Source organism: Rhipicephalus sanguineus, chromosome 1, assembly GCF_013339695.2.
Source record: "Rhipicephalus sanguineus isolate Rsan-2018 chromosome 1, BIME_Rsan_1.4, whole genome shotgun sequence".
NCBI lineage: Eukaryota > Metazoa > Arthropoda > Arachnida > Ixodida > Ixodidae > Rhipicephalus > Rhipicephalus sanguineus.
The window spans coordinates 173129113-173146691 of NC_051176.1; the positions used below are offsets into that span (position 1 = coordinate 173129113).

A 17579-nucleotide genomic window follows, 5' to 3' on the forward strand; every position below is an offset into this window, starting at 1 on the left:
AGTGTGAAATTTTTATCCAAAAGGGCCTCTGCCCTTCCTTTATTATAAATTGCACACTTTTGCAGTCACTTTTCTTCCAGCAACGTCAACAAGGTGTTCACAAGATGGCACGTGCGCGCACACACACACACACACACACACATATGCAAATACAGGGTAGTCGCAGGATCTGCAAAGAACAAGGTAAGACAATTCTGTAAAATCCACACTCGTGGTAAATGGGCAAGGCCAGAACTTTTTAAAAATTATAATGGCAGCACTATTTCAAGTGTTTTGTGCCAAGGAAGTGACAAGTGGGCTAACACTCTCCAAATGACATTTGTCTCAATCAGACAAGATGGGATAAAAAACAACTCACTGTTTCTATCAGAATATTCTCAACTTGTCATTTCCTTTCCGATGCTGCTGCTCAGCAGCAATAGACCTCTCCTTAGACTGCAACTGACAAATCAACTGCCTTTGCTCTTCTATCTTCTTTTCCATCTGTGCATGCATAACTTTGTCTCTGTAAGCACCAAAAGAGCACAAAATGAGCCGATAGGTTAGATAATTGATACTCCACCTAGTGCATATAAGTATGCCCATGGATGCTACAACAGTGAGGAAAAAAAGAGCAGGTTGTGCCACGATATATGTGAATCAAAGCTGACTACACTGTAATCAATGGTAATTTTTATAAGCTTTTTCTATAACACAGCAAGCACTAATTACTACTTCAAACACAAAATACGTACTTCTAAATTTACATACTGTATGATCTAATGAATTCTAATAAAAACAAAGTTCGACCACATTAAACAAAGTTCGACAACATTAAACAAAGTCCCATCTGACACAAAAATACCTTAACTATGTGTGATATTCATAACAAGCATATATTTGTCATTTGCTGATATAAGCAAGAAACATATCCAGTAATTTGTTATTTCTATGTTCATTACACCAAGGTTTGACTGCACAGAAAAGCATGTTAAACCACAGCAATTATTATTATTGCACAGAAAACCACTTTTTAATAGCAAATCTTCTGAAAGAAAAGATGAGAGTCCATTTCTGTCTGAATCGATGACAGAAAGACATTATTTCAAAAAAATGCACAACCAAACATAAACCGAAAATTACTGTGAAATAATGAGGTAATAAAATTTTGACAAATGTATGGTGCAACCTTTTAACCCTTATAAGGTATATGCTCGAGCCTTCTGCATGTATAACTACGTATAACAGTCAATGCAATGTACATTTCACAAATTCCGTGAATCCTGCACCTTTTTCGAGTGGCTACTTTTGTGTGACGGGCCTGCAGAAACAGCCCAGGGTTTGTACAGGTTTCAAAGGAGAAAATTCAAGGATATTCAAGAACTTTCAAGGCCCTATAGGAGGATTTTCAAGGCCCTCTTCGAGAGGTAATTTTTTTTGCCCATGTCGACGATCTTGAAACAGTGCGCTCAAAAGGTCTGACATTTATTGTACAAAGAAAAGCACATGCCACAATACAAATCTGCTTGTATTGCATGCAATAAAAAATAAATAAAGACATGTTTATCAAATATCGCAATGTAAATTTGTCAGTGAAAAGCTCGTGTGTTTTAGAAGCATCATTTAAGCTTGGCGACTGCAACGGAAATGCTGTAGTGGACTGCTCTGTCACAACAGGCGTCAGGTAGCTTTTCAACGCACTCCCTCGCCTCATCTTGATTGCGCCAATATCCTTGGCACATTTCATGTGACTTTTTAAAGCGGATTCACCCATGGCAGTCACATCAAAAGTTTTGCCGCAAAGCTCGCACTTAGCCCGATGTGGATTCGTCGTGTCAGGTGCAATCCAGTGCTTGTAGTCGTCATGGTGAAGCCACGCAGTCTGAAATTTGCTTTTTCTGGGCATTGTTTCAAATATCCACACATCACTTGCACCCCTTGCACTAACACGAAGGCAGGCTCATTCGAAAAAGTGCTGATAGCACAAGAACACGAAAAGGTTAAAGCCCGCGCACAAACTCGGACGCCGCGTTGCACTAGTTGGGCAGAGACAAGACAATGGACATGCGATAGCGATGGGGCCACTGTGCTCGTAGCCGATACTACTTCCGCTAGTACCGGTGGTGACGTTTTAGGTCACTGACACGACATCTACAGTGAACGCTGCCTCCGAGACTCGCACCAAGTCTAATGTTGCCAGCTACCTAACGAGAGTCGGCTAAATAGGTATAAAAATTGGTATGGTTTCTTGGCCGCATTTCAGAACTCCAAACAAAAGACAAAAGTTCAGCAATGAAAACAGTTTCCATGATCACAAATACCAATTCAAATTTAGCATTCAACAAATTCAAGGTTTTTCAAGGACTGGTCTGAAATTCAAGGTTTTTAAGGGCCTTGAAAACAGACTTTCGATTTTCAAGGGTATTCAAGAGTTTCAAGGACCTGTGCGCACCCTGCAGCCATGGAGGTGCCTATTTCACATTGTGAAATTGTTGCCCGTGGAAATTATACACACTTCACGTATCACGCGTAATTAATGCAAGGGTGCAACAGCCAAAACAGGATTTGGAGAAAGTTTTGGAGCAGCAAAACGTTGCTTTTGGAGCACAAAAATCCAAGTTTGGAGCAAGTTACAAAAAAAAAACCTGAATTTTTTAGCCCGTAATCGCAAATTTGGAGCATTATAATAAAGACGGCTTACTTTTAGAAAAGAAAACAAAATGAAGTACAAACCATTCAACATCAGCCAACTCAAGCACGTTAACACTGCTATTTCAATAAAAGCAGTGTGTTGAGCCACCCCACAGTGCGAACAATGACTAAGTCCACATTAGCATTTGCAGGGCCTGTCAAATAAGTCGACAGGCACTGCGAATGCTAATGTGGACCTGCGAACATGGCAACTTCGAAATTCGGGAGATTCATAAAGCAGGAGCAAGTGGGAGCGGCGAAAAAAGAAAACTGGCGTATGTTTTTGTCTACTGTTTCTCAAGGCCGTAAAAACGCCATACACAGCAGTTCCAAATGATTGCCAATAATTTTTTAGACGTCAGAGATCATACTACAGGTTTTCCCGCTCAATTTAAACCAAGTGCCAGTCAATTTAATTGATTGGCGCTTGGGCTAAACTGAGCGGGAAGAACTGTAGTACTCGTAACTACACGGCGCGTGCACGAATGAGTAATTAAGGAACAAAATGTGCTGTGTCCCTGACAGCTAGTGCTAATAGCCCCTTCTAAATCTCGGTACGCTTCTCTGCAGGACACCAGTGTACTGCGGCAAAAGCGGCTCAAAAAGCGTTCTGGACGCAATAAAACAAGCATCAGGAAATTTGAGAACCACTGTCCTTTTTTATTGCGATGGCAATTATATGGACACTCTTGACGGGTTTTTGCCGTCATGTCCCGTATAAAGTCCAAATTGATAACATCCCCTCGCGCATAGTATGTTATACCGTGGGTAAAAGTGCACGAGCGTGGGCAACGAACGCTGCTGAAGCAGAGATCAAACTAGCCGGTCCATCTGCGTTGCTCGGAGGGCGCATGCAATAACACCACTCCGCTCGGGAGGCCTGCCGTCGAAGCAGAGAGGAAACGCCCCGCCAGTCTTGAACGAGCATGAAAAGACGCGAGGGGGGGGGGGCGCTCGAGCAGCAACTGTGAACTGCTGATTCTAAGGGCGTGGTCGCGATCGCTGGCACGCGCGCTATCTAGGCAGCCATCAGCGGGTGGCTTGTATACTCTTCTACATGCTGCACTCTCAATGCAAAGACACTGTGCAGAAATAGCATCTTTCCCTGGAGTGGCCACATTCTCTTACACCGACGTTTTGTAGAGTTACGCGAGATCGGATACAAAAGAGTTTGCTGCCAGCCTCACTTCGTACTGATTGCTTCGTCCTTGCAGTGAAACTGACTTTTTCCCTTTCTTTTGCGGGAGGGGGGGGGGTTAGGGTTAGGGTCTGCGCGTCTGTATTGGATGATGATGCCCACACTGCTGATGACCAACGCGGCCTCCATTTCTCGCTAAAATTTGCACAACTGAGAAAATTTTGAAGCTGGTAGGGCATTTTGGCGCAATTTTCAACAAATTTCACGGGCAAAAATAAGGAATTTATCAAATTGGCACAATTGGCACAGCTGTTGTACCCCTGTTAATGGCTAGTTTGTACTTATTATCATGCCCTTGCAGCAGGCCCGTAGCCAGGAATTTTTTTCGGGGGGGCCCACTTGCTGAAAACCTTGAGTTTTTGAGAAAAATACGTATTTTTATTATTTATTTTTGGTAAAAACACATACTTCACCAAAATTTCGGGGGGGGGGGGCCCTGGCTACGGGCCTGCCTTGCAACAAACCAGCCATATGCTATACTTAAACAGATACCTGTCAAAAGAAAGAGTTACCATCATGCCACCGTGACAACGAAACTTGTTTCTGAAAAGCCATTAGGTATGACCACACTGTGCACCAGAGCTGTTGCGTTTCACTGTGTCTACATGAAGAAATTCAGGATCACGCTCATAATTAAATAAAATATAAAGTTCAAAGAGAAGAAGGAACCACAACTGGTATCAGTTCAGGGGCCTTGATCCACAAACATTGATGCTCTACTCAATTGCACCACGACAACATGATTATCATTAATGCCACAATCTTAAGCTAGCAACAACGTGACAAAAGGCAAGCAAGAGGTAGTGGAGACATAGGTGACATTGAAGAAGTGCAGTGAAGTGAGAAACACCTCACGATAATAGTCCAGTCTTGTGATTACATTGCTGACCCACACAATTCCAATGTCACTATGTCACCACTGCAGTTTGTGGATGAAATGCTGTTCACTGTGATTTGTAGCTGCTGAAAATTGCACTGATCCCCATATTTTTTGATGGCTCATGGCTGAAGTTACATGAATATTCCAAATTTAAGCATCAACCAACTCATCTGTAACTCAATTCATGCTAAATTCAAGAATTGTATAATAAAAATCTTCAAGTATTCATTACCAGCTGAACACACAGCATAAGAGCCTCCATGGATAAAGCCTTTTGCGAAGCCTGTTGAAGTTCCCTTCTAATAGTCTGTCTTCAAGAGAAACACTCAAATATTGCAGCAATCACTTCTGCAAAAGATTAAGCTTGACGAGGCACAGTTGTTACCCAGAGGCTGAGGGCTTGCAAACTAGCGTATAAGTCAACTAATTTTTCATGAGAACTCATTCTCACTTAATCGAAAATACTTCTTCCCAGCGGTGCTGGCAAGCTTTTTGCATTAATTTATGCAAAATAATTTGTTCGCTTATTAAATGGGAGAGCTGGCAGGTATACATTGTGTTTAACCCCTAAAGTGCTTATGACGACCTGAGCTCGTCATGAGCAAACGTCACTTCACTTATGACAACCTGTGCTCGTCATGGCTCTTCAGCAATGTTTCAAGAGGCTTTTCATGAGCCCATTTCGTCAAATGGTGTTTTCCTGTTTAGAACATAGACAGCAGCGTGGGTTCCGTGACTGGTGCTTTTACTGAATGAGAGTCGGCACACTAAACGGTTTACCGGCCGTCATAAACGAACATGGCGCAGTGCTGAACTTTGAACGCTACCACAAGGATGGTAGCCTCATCTAGTTTGTATTGAAACTAACATTTTGTCCATGGGAAGTCGAATCGAACCCTTACTTTCTGGAGTTGCAGAAATTTATTTCGGAATACACATCAAATGCCCCAGGTATGGGCTATTACCAGGTCCACAGCTGCTGTGGGTGGGGCCTAGGGACCCGGGGAATGCCCCTCTAACCCCCCCCCCCCCTCCCCCCCCCAAAAATTCCTAGTGCAGTGGAGCAGATGCACGAACGAGTATGCGCCTGTGAAAGAGGACGAAAAACGACCCGAGATAACTGATATTTCTTCTCCAACCAAAGTTACGAAAACACGTAAAAACCCAACGTTTCGGAACCAGCTCGGTTCCTTCCTCAGGGGGGACTGCGGCGGCTTGGCAGCGGCCTCTTTAAGGCACTCTCGCAGCGGTTAACGATCCCACGCATTACCGCGGAGCGTAGCCCATGCGCATACACCGGGGGGAGAGTTCCGAGGGAACGGTTGATATTTTGAGTGGTCCTCTGTATGTGCCACGACTCCAGTAGTAACCTCCTCCTCCACTTGGTTTCACTTTCGAGGATGGCGGTTCCGTTGAAGTCTATTCTGTGGTCAAACGTCTCCGTGTGCTCGGCGACGGCACTGCGCTCTTTGTTGAGTTTACGGACGTCGTTGACGTGTTGCCTAATTCGTTCGGGGAAGTTTTTGGTCTCGCCGATGTATGACGAGAGGCAGTCGGTGCACGGTATTTTGTAAACGACGCCGGGCGCCCTGTCCTTTGTTGGTCGGTCTTTCGGGCGGGGAAGGAAGCGGCCCAGCGTGCATGAAGGCACGTGCGCGATGTGCACACCTTCTTTTCTAAAAATCCGGGCCAACGCCTCGCTGGCTCCCTGGACGTATGGGACCGACACGCGTTTTGGAGAGCTGTTCGTCAGTGCTGGCTGGGAGTCGCGTAACCTCTTTTGCTCTGCGCGCCGGGCGACGGATCGAATGAAATTTCTGGGATAACCGTTTTTTCTGAGGTCCGCAATTACGCGGGCCTCTTCTTTCCAGCGTTCCATGTCAGTGGAACGTATCTTTTTGGCTCTCTGAAGTAATGTGGACACAACGGAGGCCTTGTGGGTGGAGGGATGGGACGAATCGTATTGAAGGTATCGGCCGGTGTGCGTCGGCTTCCTATAAACGGAGAACTCCAAGTCACTGCCCCTTCTTGGCACCTGGACGTCGAGAAAGGGGAGGGTGCGGTTGCGTTCACACTCGACCGTGAACTGTATGGCTGGGTGAACGGAATTTAGGTGCACTCTGAAGTTTTCAATTTTAGATGTCTTCACGACACAAAAGCAATCGTCCACGTAGCGAAGGAAGAGCTTGGGTCGCGGCAAGAAGGAGCCAAGTGCTTCCCTTTCTATATGTTCCATGGTCAGGTTTGCCATTGTGACAGAGATGGAGGCTCCCCTTGCGGTTCCACTGTTTTGCCTGAAAATCGTTCCTTTGTAGGAAAATTACGTGCTGGACAGGCAGAATTCCAGTAGGCGGCAGAGTTCGTCAATAGTGAGCGGGGTCCTTTGACTCAAGCCATCGTCACCCTCAAGAGCAGCACGGGCACAGGATACAGATAAGGGTACTGGCACATTGGTGAACAAAGATACGATGTCGAACGAGACCAGGCTCTCGTCTTCGTCGATGCTCACCTCTGATGCTAGCTGCACGAAGTGGCTGGAGTCGCGGACATGAGTTGGGGTCTTCCGGGTGAGAGGGGCGATGATTCGGTGCAGGAAGCTTGAAAGGGCTCGGCATGAAGAGGAAGTGAAGTCGACGATCGGTCGGAGGGGGGCGCCAGGCTTGTGAATTTTGGGTAGTCCGTAGAAACCCGGTGCGGAGCCGTTGCGGCAGATTAGACTTAGGTAGAGTGCTTTTAATTGTGGGTGGTGCTTGAAAATTTCGGAGAGTAGCTTGTTTAGCTGAGTCTGAGTTTGCTTCGTCGTATCCTTTTTTAGCTGCGTATATGCGTCACCCTCTAAAAGGGCCGAAATCGTCCGGTCATAGTCCCGGCTGTCCAACAGCACCGTTGAGTTGCCCTTGTCGGCGGGGAGGATGACAATGCTCTGATCTTGTCGGAGTTCCCGAAGGGCTTTGCTCTCTTCTGCGGTCAAGTTCTTTTTCCCTTGTGACGGCAATTTCGAAAGGATTCCAATTGATTTTAGCCTAATTTCTTCTCTGGCGTTTGGCCTCACACTCTGGACGGCTTCCTCTACAGCTGCGACAACTTTCGATAAACGGGGCGTCGTTGACACGTTATACCCATGTCCCTTTGCCAGAACAGAAGTTTACCGATCAGTGAGTGGGCGGGATGACAAATTGGTGACAAACCTGGGATTTGGGTTGCCTTGGGGCGAACCCCGGTCCAACAGGTGAGAAAGTTTCCTATCCTGCGTGGTCCGATGCCTGTCTGCAGACGACGCCGCCACGGAGTCCGCGAATGCGTCGATCGGAGGCATCAATCCAGGGATGCGGTGCTGAAGTTTATGCTTGGCGAAGAACAGGTCCAATTCCTTTTTCCGTAGAGAGGCGTTGATTTCGTGCAAGCGGGCGTTGACCAGCCGTTGTTCTGCTCTCATGACGATTTCCATACCTTCGGGGGTCGAGACAGGGCGTTTCAGGCGTAGGCTTTGAGAGACAACTTTCCTATCTTTGCAGGTGCGATTGAAGTCCAGATGAGTTTTGAAGACTGATATTCCCTCCTTGATGCGTATGTAGCGCTTGACTAGCTGCATGGTATCGCGGCCGAAGTCCTGGCTGATTGAATTGAAGGTAAACATTAGACAGAAGTCTGTCTGTCAATCTTTCATAATTTAATCGGCACTTAAGGGGTTAATGATCACATTAGAACAATAGGCTATGAAGGATGTCTTAATGAAAAGATGTGTATTCATTTTGATCACCTGGAGTCATTTAAATACAACTAGATGCACATTTTTCCATTCATATCTCCCCTCCCCTTCCATCTTCTTCTTGTAGTGTGGACGCCACAGCTGTAATCAAACCCGTAGCGTTATTCTCAGCAGCAGAAAGTCATAACTACTGAGCTATCATAATAACTTCCTTGCTCTAAACTGCTGCACAGCAAGATGAATACAACAAAGAACAGTTTTCGAATTCATATCAGATACTGCAAAATGTTGCAGCTTTAAAATCCACCAAGCACGACTTTACTTTCAGAAAGTGCATACACACTACAGCATTGTGGTCAAACCATTAAAGCATAACTTTTTACATTTGCACACTTTTGCCCACCTGTCTTTATTCCGGGCAGAAGAATGTCCCAGTCTCACAATTTCCCGTTCTGCTCTTTTTATCGCTTCTGTCACTTGCAGTGCCTGAAAGCAAATGAAAACATATTCACACAAAACAAAACTTCACACAAATGACAAAATATGAAAAGAACAACAACAGAAAAAGCACACAACAGCCAAGCCCCCTATGAGGACAAATTTGATCAAATTGCAGTAGTTGCTTGTTGTATACAGAAGTAAATACCGGTTAGTGTAGCCATGCTGTCTTTGATGATTGGTGACCAGCAGGAGCCACGGGGACGCTAAAGCTGAGCATGTGCTTGTTGTACGCAATGAGCTTTTACGTGCAGCTAAACCGTATGGTCTGTGGCTTTCGCCAAGCACACTTAAGTGAAATTCAAGGGTATGCAAAACAAAATAACAACGCATGATTTATTTGACAGACAAGGCTAATACTCCACAAGCTGTCTTTATGGGAGTCCGGAAATCAGAGTTGAAACAGTCACTGGTAAAAGCTGCTACACAGCCCAAGGTAGAAAACTGCACGATACTTGGTACAGCACTCCCCAATGTGTTCAAGCAGGGAAGAAACTATTCTTCTAGGCTTGACCATCAACAAGTAGTACCCTCTGTACTTTCTTTTGCTTGCCGCTACAAGTTCACCACAAGCCCATCCAGCTGCCATGAGACCTACCTACTCTAAATAAAAGTACCCCTCAATCTGCACACCATTATATATATATATATATATATATATATATATATATATATATATATATTTTTTTTTTTTTTTTTTTCACGTAAATGCTCACAAGAATTGGGCTCCAGCGTATGATACATAAGGCCAACTAAGAGTAAGATGCTGAGCCAAGGGAACTTACCTCAATACCTAGGCCCCTCATTGAAACTGATTTCAAATCCTGACTGTTATTCTTTTCATTCTTGGTGTTATACCGCTCACCAGCATTCTTAGAATCTGCATGTAAGAAAAAGACAGCAACGAATTGCAGCAGCTAATAATAATGTATCATATTTTCTGGTGTATAGGTAGACAACTCTTTTTCCCAAAAATGGTGAGACCACACAGTCATGCCCAGTTATATCGAATTATTTTTACATCAAACAGTTGCAACATCCACTTTAAAATCTCATGAAAATGTATAGCACTGTACTATGCTTATATTGAACACCCATTCACATTGCTATTGCACACACACTGTTATTCATAATTTATTGAATGCTATGCTACACTGCACCCCTGCATGTGCACTTCTCCTTACTGACCTGTGATTGCTTTTTGCGCCGGTGGAATTGCTCATGCTGATGAAATGGAAGTATTTTTTAGAGGAGCAGTGCCATCAAAGAAAAATAAGCGAGGTGCATGTTTTAAAACCTGGTTGGCTCATGCAACAAAGATTTCATTTATGCTCTGCAATGACAGATTTGTGTCAACAGTAATGGAAGCGACATTTTTTATTTTTGGAGCAGATTCTGGAGCAGAAAAAATGGTGCTTTGAAGCGGCCATAAGTGTTTTCGGAGCAGAAAAAATGCTAGTATGGAGCAGCTATTGGTGTCTTCGGAGCAGATGGCAAAATACTCCAAATGACTCCTGGAGTTTAAAGCATCACTTAAGCATCTCAAAAATATTAATATGTATCATTAAAAATATTGCACATACAACATCACTTCAGATTGCAAGAAACAAATAATTAAGCAGATGGTCACTGAACACAAAGTAAGATGAGCAACACATATTTAAGATACCAGTTCTTGTGGCAGAAATGATATAAAAGCGATGAAGCTGAGCACCAAATTACAAAACTAGCCACAGTCACATGCAACTATTGCCAAAGCAGCAGTTTATAATCGGTATGAGTTCAATACGTTATTTTCATATTTCACCAATATAGCCAGCAAAAATAAGCTAAATGAGCCACACACTTAAAATGCCAGTTCTTGTGGCATAAATAAGGTCAAAGCTGATCAAGTGGTAAATGTAATCAGTTGCACATCAGTCAGCAGCAGTTAGTAATCAGTATGATACCGAACTAATCTCACACACACTTCACCAAAATAGTATGCTTGTCAGGTACAAATGTGCAGCTATATCAGATATATATTGACAATGCCAGTACATGTAGCACTGTCAATAAGCTAGTATACACCTAATGTACAAGCTGCATACTAGATGACAGTATACAGCTTGTTACTGTTTTTGTTTCAATCAATCAATCAATTTTTATTAGTGGCGTCAAAAAGGTAATATATTGCAGATAAATATGCAGGAGGAGGTCCCAAGGTTACAAACCGCAGGCGGGACCTCCTATGCTAATACATTGAAAAATCTAAACAGTGAACAAGGAATAGCAAGAGCCTTTTTGAAGTGTTACCAGCAACAGGGACCGTACTAAATGTTCAGGTCAGTACTTAGCGAATTTTTTACATACAACACAATTTCACAAAATTAACGGAGCGCATCAGTTGTACATTGAATAAACACAGTTTTAATCTTCGTTTGAAAACATGAACAAGGCTTGCTGGATGGTCACACAGTTAAAGTTCACTGTTTTCAGTTTCCCAGCGTCATTTTGGAGAAGGTTTGGAGCAGTTACTAACAAACATTACACTTTGGAGCAGCATGGAGCAGCACTTCTCTTTTGGTGCAGTTTGGAGCAATTGGAGCAGCACTTTGATCACTGCAATAAGGTGCACCTCAACACAGCCGTGTAATTCGGTGAAGCATATTAATAGTGGAGAGAACTTGGCACTTTGCCGTGAAGCATACCACCTGTGGCTGTCATCATAATGAGGGCCGCTATGTAGCTTCAAGAACAAGAAAGGTCCTTTAGTCTGATACACGTGTTCCTTAAGAAGGTGTGGGTGAAAAATAAACATCCTGCAAACTTTTGTGCTTTCCATGCAGCCTTGGAGAAATATATTAGAAAATTATCACTTTTCACAACCTCAAGAGACTGCCTAAGACACGTGGAGTTTCCATAAAAATTTCATATAGTTGGTGTTAGGTATTTTTTATGTTTCAAATTATCAGTATATCAAAGTCTTTCACAATTGCTTTCGAGTTCAATATATCCAGGTTTGACTGTACATGCACTCAAGTGATATGTATTAGCGTGACCAATATGTGCATAACTTTTTCCATGAGCACAAGATACCATGTACAACAGCATTCTGAAAGAAATCTTATCTTATCCTAACAGTGGAGTGACCGTGGCAACAGAGTGGGCCTTCTGGGCCTCACAGCACTTGTCATATTGGCAGTGTGGTGCTTCCATAATGAGGTTGTGTATACAGCCACGCAATGAACGCAACAAAAAGGCACCACAGTTTTTCATTGTTGGATTGCGGCCTCCAATCGTAGTGCTAGTGTGTTCATATGAAACACCCTACATGACAGCAGCAATGCAGATGCCAAGCTAATTAAAGAAAAGGGCAATGAGATACACCGATGGGATCAACAGGGTTTTGTTAGCCACCACCTTATGCAAGTTGTTGAATTTTTCTGTTAGCATCAATAAACTCATTAGTGAAACACAATTACACTAATTTATGTGAAATTTCACATATAAGATCATCCCCTCTCCCCCCTTTTTTTTTTCAGTGTTTAGAAGTTGCAGCAAAAATCGTCAATATGTAGCGTGCCTCTCACATGCACGACAAAGTGCTCTCAAAAGGGGCTTCAAAGAAATATCCCTCCTTGATAGACCCAGGTGCATGGATCCGACATACAGCACGACGCAGCTGCTTGCTCATAGCAGCAACCAAAAGCTAAACCACCGCCTTGTCACTTGCTGGCACCAAGTAAAGTTACTGAGTACAGTTAGTTTTTTAAAGGCCCCTCCAAGAGTGCTGCCATGGAACACTCAGCTTGCTTGCTTGCAATGGGTACCACACGTTTTAAACTTCGAAAAGGAGTTAACCCTCTGACAAGCTATGTATACAATTGCGTACACCACTTGTTTTTGCCATTTGTAACGACTAGGGGCAAAGAGAGAGCAAGATACATTGAGCTTTGAATGAAATGAAGCTCCTGCATAACAAATTTGTCTTCATTTAACCTCATTTTCCAATGTACTGTTGCATATGATCTGTTTGCTGAAGGCACTACACATTTCAAACGAGTCGTTTGACGCGCCCATTCCCGGGAGCCACGTCAAAAGTATAATTTTTCTTTGCTCCAAATGGACGTACCCGAAAACGAATTTGCACTATATTTCTGGCATAAGATTTCATTCTATTAATGCAAAAACGGAGCATGAATGACTTCACAATAAATATATAATTAATTACAATTTATTCAATTTATTAAATAAATATTTAATTACAATTGCATTAGAATTAATTACTACAACACATAAATTAACACATTTTGACATTATTTTTTTGCAATAGAATATCGAGTACCTTGAAATAACGGTGCATCGATTTGACGCATTTACAGACCGTCCTTCATAGGTGGCGTCTGAAAGGGTTAAGAAAAACTTGGAGGACGCTTGAGCTTAGCCTTTAAGAGTAGTAGAGCGTAATTGGGCCCCATTTCCATCGCCTTCTCATTTGCTAGCCAGGCTTCACTTCACAGTAAACACCTCAACTGTGTTGTGAGGAAAGGAACTTTTCGGCGTTTTAAACTATCTTAGAATGCTTCCTGCAAGTACAGTTGCGAAGTGCCCACTATGCCATAATTCCATCATTTCGTGAATTAGTGAAGTACCCACCATGTGTCCATAATGCATTAGGGTACTTACTCCTCTGCACACTTTTCTGATGCTGTTGCTGATGACTATTAATTATGCCTTAGTGCTTTGTAATGTGTGGGCCTTTAACCCTTTCAGACACTATGTACAAAATTGTGTACATCACTTGTTTTTGCTAGTTTTGTCAACTAGGGGCTAAGAAAGATCAAGATACACTGAGGTTTGTATGAATTGAACCCTCTGCCTAATAAATCTGTTGTGAAGAAGAAGACGCATCGCCGGTCAGCACTATCGCCAACGCTCAGTGTTGCTAGACTCGCCTCGCGCTGCTGGTCGCTGGCATCTTTCTGGACGGTGCTCCGTCCTGACTCGCTGTGTTTGTTCATTGAGTCACCGCAGAAACGCACCGCTAATAAACCTCTTCTCACTGTCTTCATTCAACTTCATTTCACAGTGTACTGTTGCACATGATCACTTTTCTGAAGGCACTACTATCATGCTCGACGAGTCGCTCGACATGGCGCTTCCCTCGAGCCACGTCAAAAGAATAATTTTTCTTTTTTCAAAATGAACAAAACCAAAACGAATTTGCACCACATTTCTAGCCTGAGATTTGATTCTATTATATGCAAAAACACAACATGAATGGCTTCAGGATAAATATATATTTAATCAGAAGTTAATTTGGATTAATCACTATAAAACACATAAATCAATATATTATGAAATTATTTTTGTTGCAATGGAATATCGAGTGCCTTAATGTTGTGTCAATTTGATGCATTTACAGACAGTTCTTCATAGGTGGCGTCTGAAGGGTTAAACCACCCACTCGTGCAGTTCAAACAGTGTGTTGCCTGGAGCGATTTTACGCTTCTGCCACACAACTTTACATGCATTAATGCGACTCCTCGCACTACATGACACCTGCATAGGGTTTTTTCTGAAACAATTTCAAGCACTGCCGTGGCTCTATGGTAGGACAGCTGCTTTCCACGCAGAAAACCTGGGTTCGATTCCTGCTCAGGGCCACGATTTTTATTTGCATTTTCCGCAATTTTTTCAACACCGATTTTTCGCTTACAACAATGCCACCACCAGAATTTCCCAAAACGAGCTCTTTCACGTTAAAAGTCATAGCGAGATGGAAACAACTTATTCTTTCAAGAGTGATGCACTATTTCACATGTGGTCTGAAGTAATTAAGCAAGTAATTAGTCCTTTGGATAATCAATTTTCACTAATTAGGCAAGCAATGCTAGCAAAAAAATTGAGCAGCATGCGCAAGTCGGTCAATAAAAAAAACACCGCTGGTCTAATCGTAGCATCTCTTTCCTCCTTCCTTTAATTTGCTTGGCAAGAGTCAGCTGAAACAAACTGTATAAAATGTAGATACACTACAAAAAAACGGATGCCTCAGTGTTAAGCAAACAAAGGCAACTACTGTAGAAATTTTCCACTGTACATGTATATGCTTTATACCTTATGGCAATAAGTACTTTGTGCTGTGGTTTTCTTTTTCATGCAACTTATTAAACAGTCAAATTTCCACAGTATGTAATTCAATACCGTTCAAGATAGATGTAATACGAATGCAACAACCAATCTTGTGGTACACCCGCCATGGTGGTCTAGTGGCTAAGGTGCTCGACTGCTGACCCGAAGGTCACGGGATCGAATCCCAGCCACGGCGGCTGCTTTTTCGATGGAAGCGAAAATGCTAGACCCGTGTACTTAAGACTTAGGTGCATGTTAAAGAACCCAAGGTGGTCAAAATTTCCGAAGCCCTCCCCTACAGCGTCTCTCATAGTCATTATCATGGTTTTGGTACGTTAAACTCCCCCCCCCCCTTCCCAAAATCTTGTGGTACATACAGTAAAAGCTCGTTAATTCGGATTTCTAGGGACCGGAAAAAATGTCCGAATTAACCGAATGTCCGAATTATCGAATGGTCGAAATAAACACAATAAATGCACGAGTTTTTTCAACATACCTTTACTTAACAAAGTAATCGCGGATGCTTGTCTGTTTTCGAGCAGAAATTCGCGCGGACAATTTTTCTGAGCCCTTCAAGGTGCTCAGCAGCTCGCATGATGTATGCAGTGACCGCAAAAGTTTCACCCGTCATCCACGCTTTTCGGTTGGCACGGTAATCGGTAATCCACGGGAAGATTGTTGATGTCCTTAAAGCAGCGTGGCTTTTGAACCTTTCCGATAATGAGAAGCGGCAAGCGCTCTGTTCCCGTCACGTTGGCGGATAAAAGTACGGTTACTCGTTCCTTGCTTCTTGCCGCCGATTGAAGGATCCCATTTCATCACTCTTCATCACTTCTTGTCGGGAGAGCCCGTTATTCAGAGCACGCAAAATTTCTACTTTGGTGGTGAAGTCCTTGGCCTCGTACTTGGGCCGCTTCGCCGGCGTTGCCATCGGCGGAGAGTGCGGTCGCACGAGAAGTCAGCACAAAAGCACCAGTAACGATCAAGCTAAAGGAGCCGTACTGAAACGTTCCTCGATAAATCGGCGATCAACGATGCAGCCAGGGTTGCCGTTGGGTAGATTTGAAAAGGAGCCAGAATTCAAGCTAAAGGTAGCCAAAGTAGCCACGTCATTTAATCTTATCGCCAAACTTGTAGCCAAATGGCAGAAAAGCGTATTATGAAGAGTTTTTATTATTGAACAATATATAATACCATTTTGCGTCAGCAATAAAATGGCATACGAGCACAGTTATTTTCTCCTCATGCTTGGTCTTCAAGCCATAAGCAAGTTGCAAATAAATGAACAATTACCTGCATGTGGTCTATATAGATTAGATGTAATTGCCAGAGACAGAGTAAGATTGGAACATTCCAGCCAACCATTCAGTAGGAATATTAATCGTAAATGCAGGTCGTGCTTGAAGTCTGCGACTTCAAGCACGACCAGCTTCGAGAAGTCATATCTGCTTGAAGATGACCGGTCCAGCTTGATTTTGTATGGGATCTCTGTTTTTGTCAAGGTCACACGATAACACACGCTGTGCATCAGCATGACAAAACTGGCTCGTATAGCGTAAGCACCGATGGCGGGCAGCGTGAACAGCGTGCTAGCCACGCGTATGCCAACATGCGCGCAATTTCGTCACTTTTGATCTTAGCCAAAAGGCGTACCCAAATTTCATCTTTAATTTGTAAGTTATATTTCCAATTTCTTTATTTTTATTTAAATTCATAAAAGCACCGAATTCTTGATCTATAGTGGGTGTGAGACACTGACTAGGCGAACAAGAACTTCATCATTCCGTCTCGGCACCCCGCGTTGCGTTCAGGTGCCTCGATGAGCCCCTGACTCATGGCGGGGCTAAGACACGCGCATACACTGGCTGACGCGTCAGAAAAGCTTGGAAACAAAGGGTAGTCGTCAGGCTTGCTCGGTATTTTATCTGCAAATAATGAGAAAAAATGGCGACTGAATGCGCTAAAATAGAGGTTCAAAGTAGCCAGAAAGTAGCCGTGGCGCCAACCTGAAATTTTTGTCGCCAGACTGGGTCGTAAAGTAGCCAATTTGGCGCAAAGTAGCCACCAACGGCAACCCTGGATGCAGCACACCAACGGGACCAAAGCAACAAAACCCACACGCGAAAAAAAGGCGTTCAACCAGTCTCGATCCAAGCCAAGTCGATAATTGATGTCCATGGCGATGCTGCGTTTGAGCTTCACTTTTGTTCCGAATTGTTCTTTTTTCGTTTTCGAGCCTCGCCAGCGGCCCGAAAGTCGCCGAATTATCCGATTTGCGGTCAAATCTGTCCGAAATAACGAGCGCCCAGTCTCATAGAGTGATGCGTATATTTACAGGGACCAGATGACGTGTCCGAATTAACCGATTTTCCGAATTAACGAGAGTCGAATTAACGAGCTTTTACTGTATTTGATTTTTCAAAATGTTTCAAATCTGTTTCTCTCTGTGTGTATGTGCATGTGCATTTGTGCATGTACATGAGAGGGAAGAAGTGGCTACATGCAGTTTT

The 17579-nt window shown here is 43.4% G+C and overlaps 1 protein-coding gene across 1 annotated transcript in view; it reads right to left on the reverse strand.

The window, feature by feature from the left end:
- Positions 1 to 358: 358 nt before the first annotated feature.
- The window catches only part of LOC119402457 (zinc finger CCCH-type with G patch domain-containing protein), a 31646-nt gene continuing 14425 nt past the window's right edge, over positions 359 to 17579 (reverse strand). Inside the window, exons 9-11 of the mRNA XM_037669614.2 lie at positions 9741 to 9835; positions 8861 to 8943; positions 359 to 505 (exon numbers count right to left, since the gene is read on the reverse strand). Of these exons, the coding sequence (XP_037525542.1) occupies positions 367 to 505; positions 8861 to 8943; positions 9741 to 9835 (317 nt within the window). The 3' untranslated portion in view covers positions 359 to 366. The remainder of the gene's footprint in view (positions 506 to 8860; positions 8944 to 9740; positions 9836 to 17579) is intronic.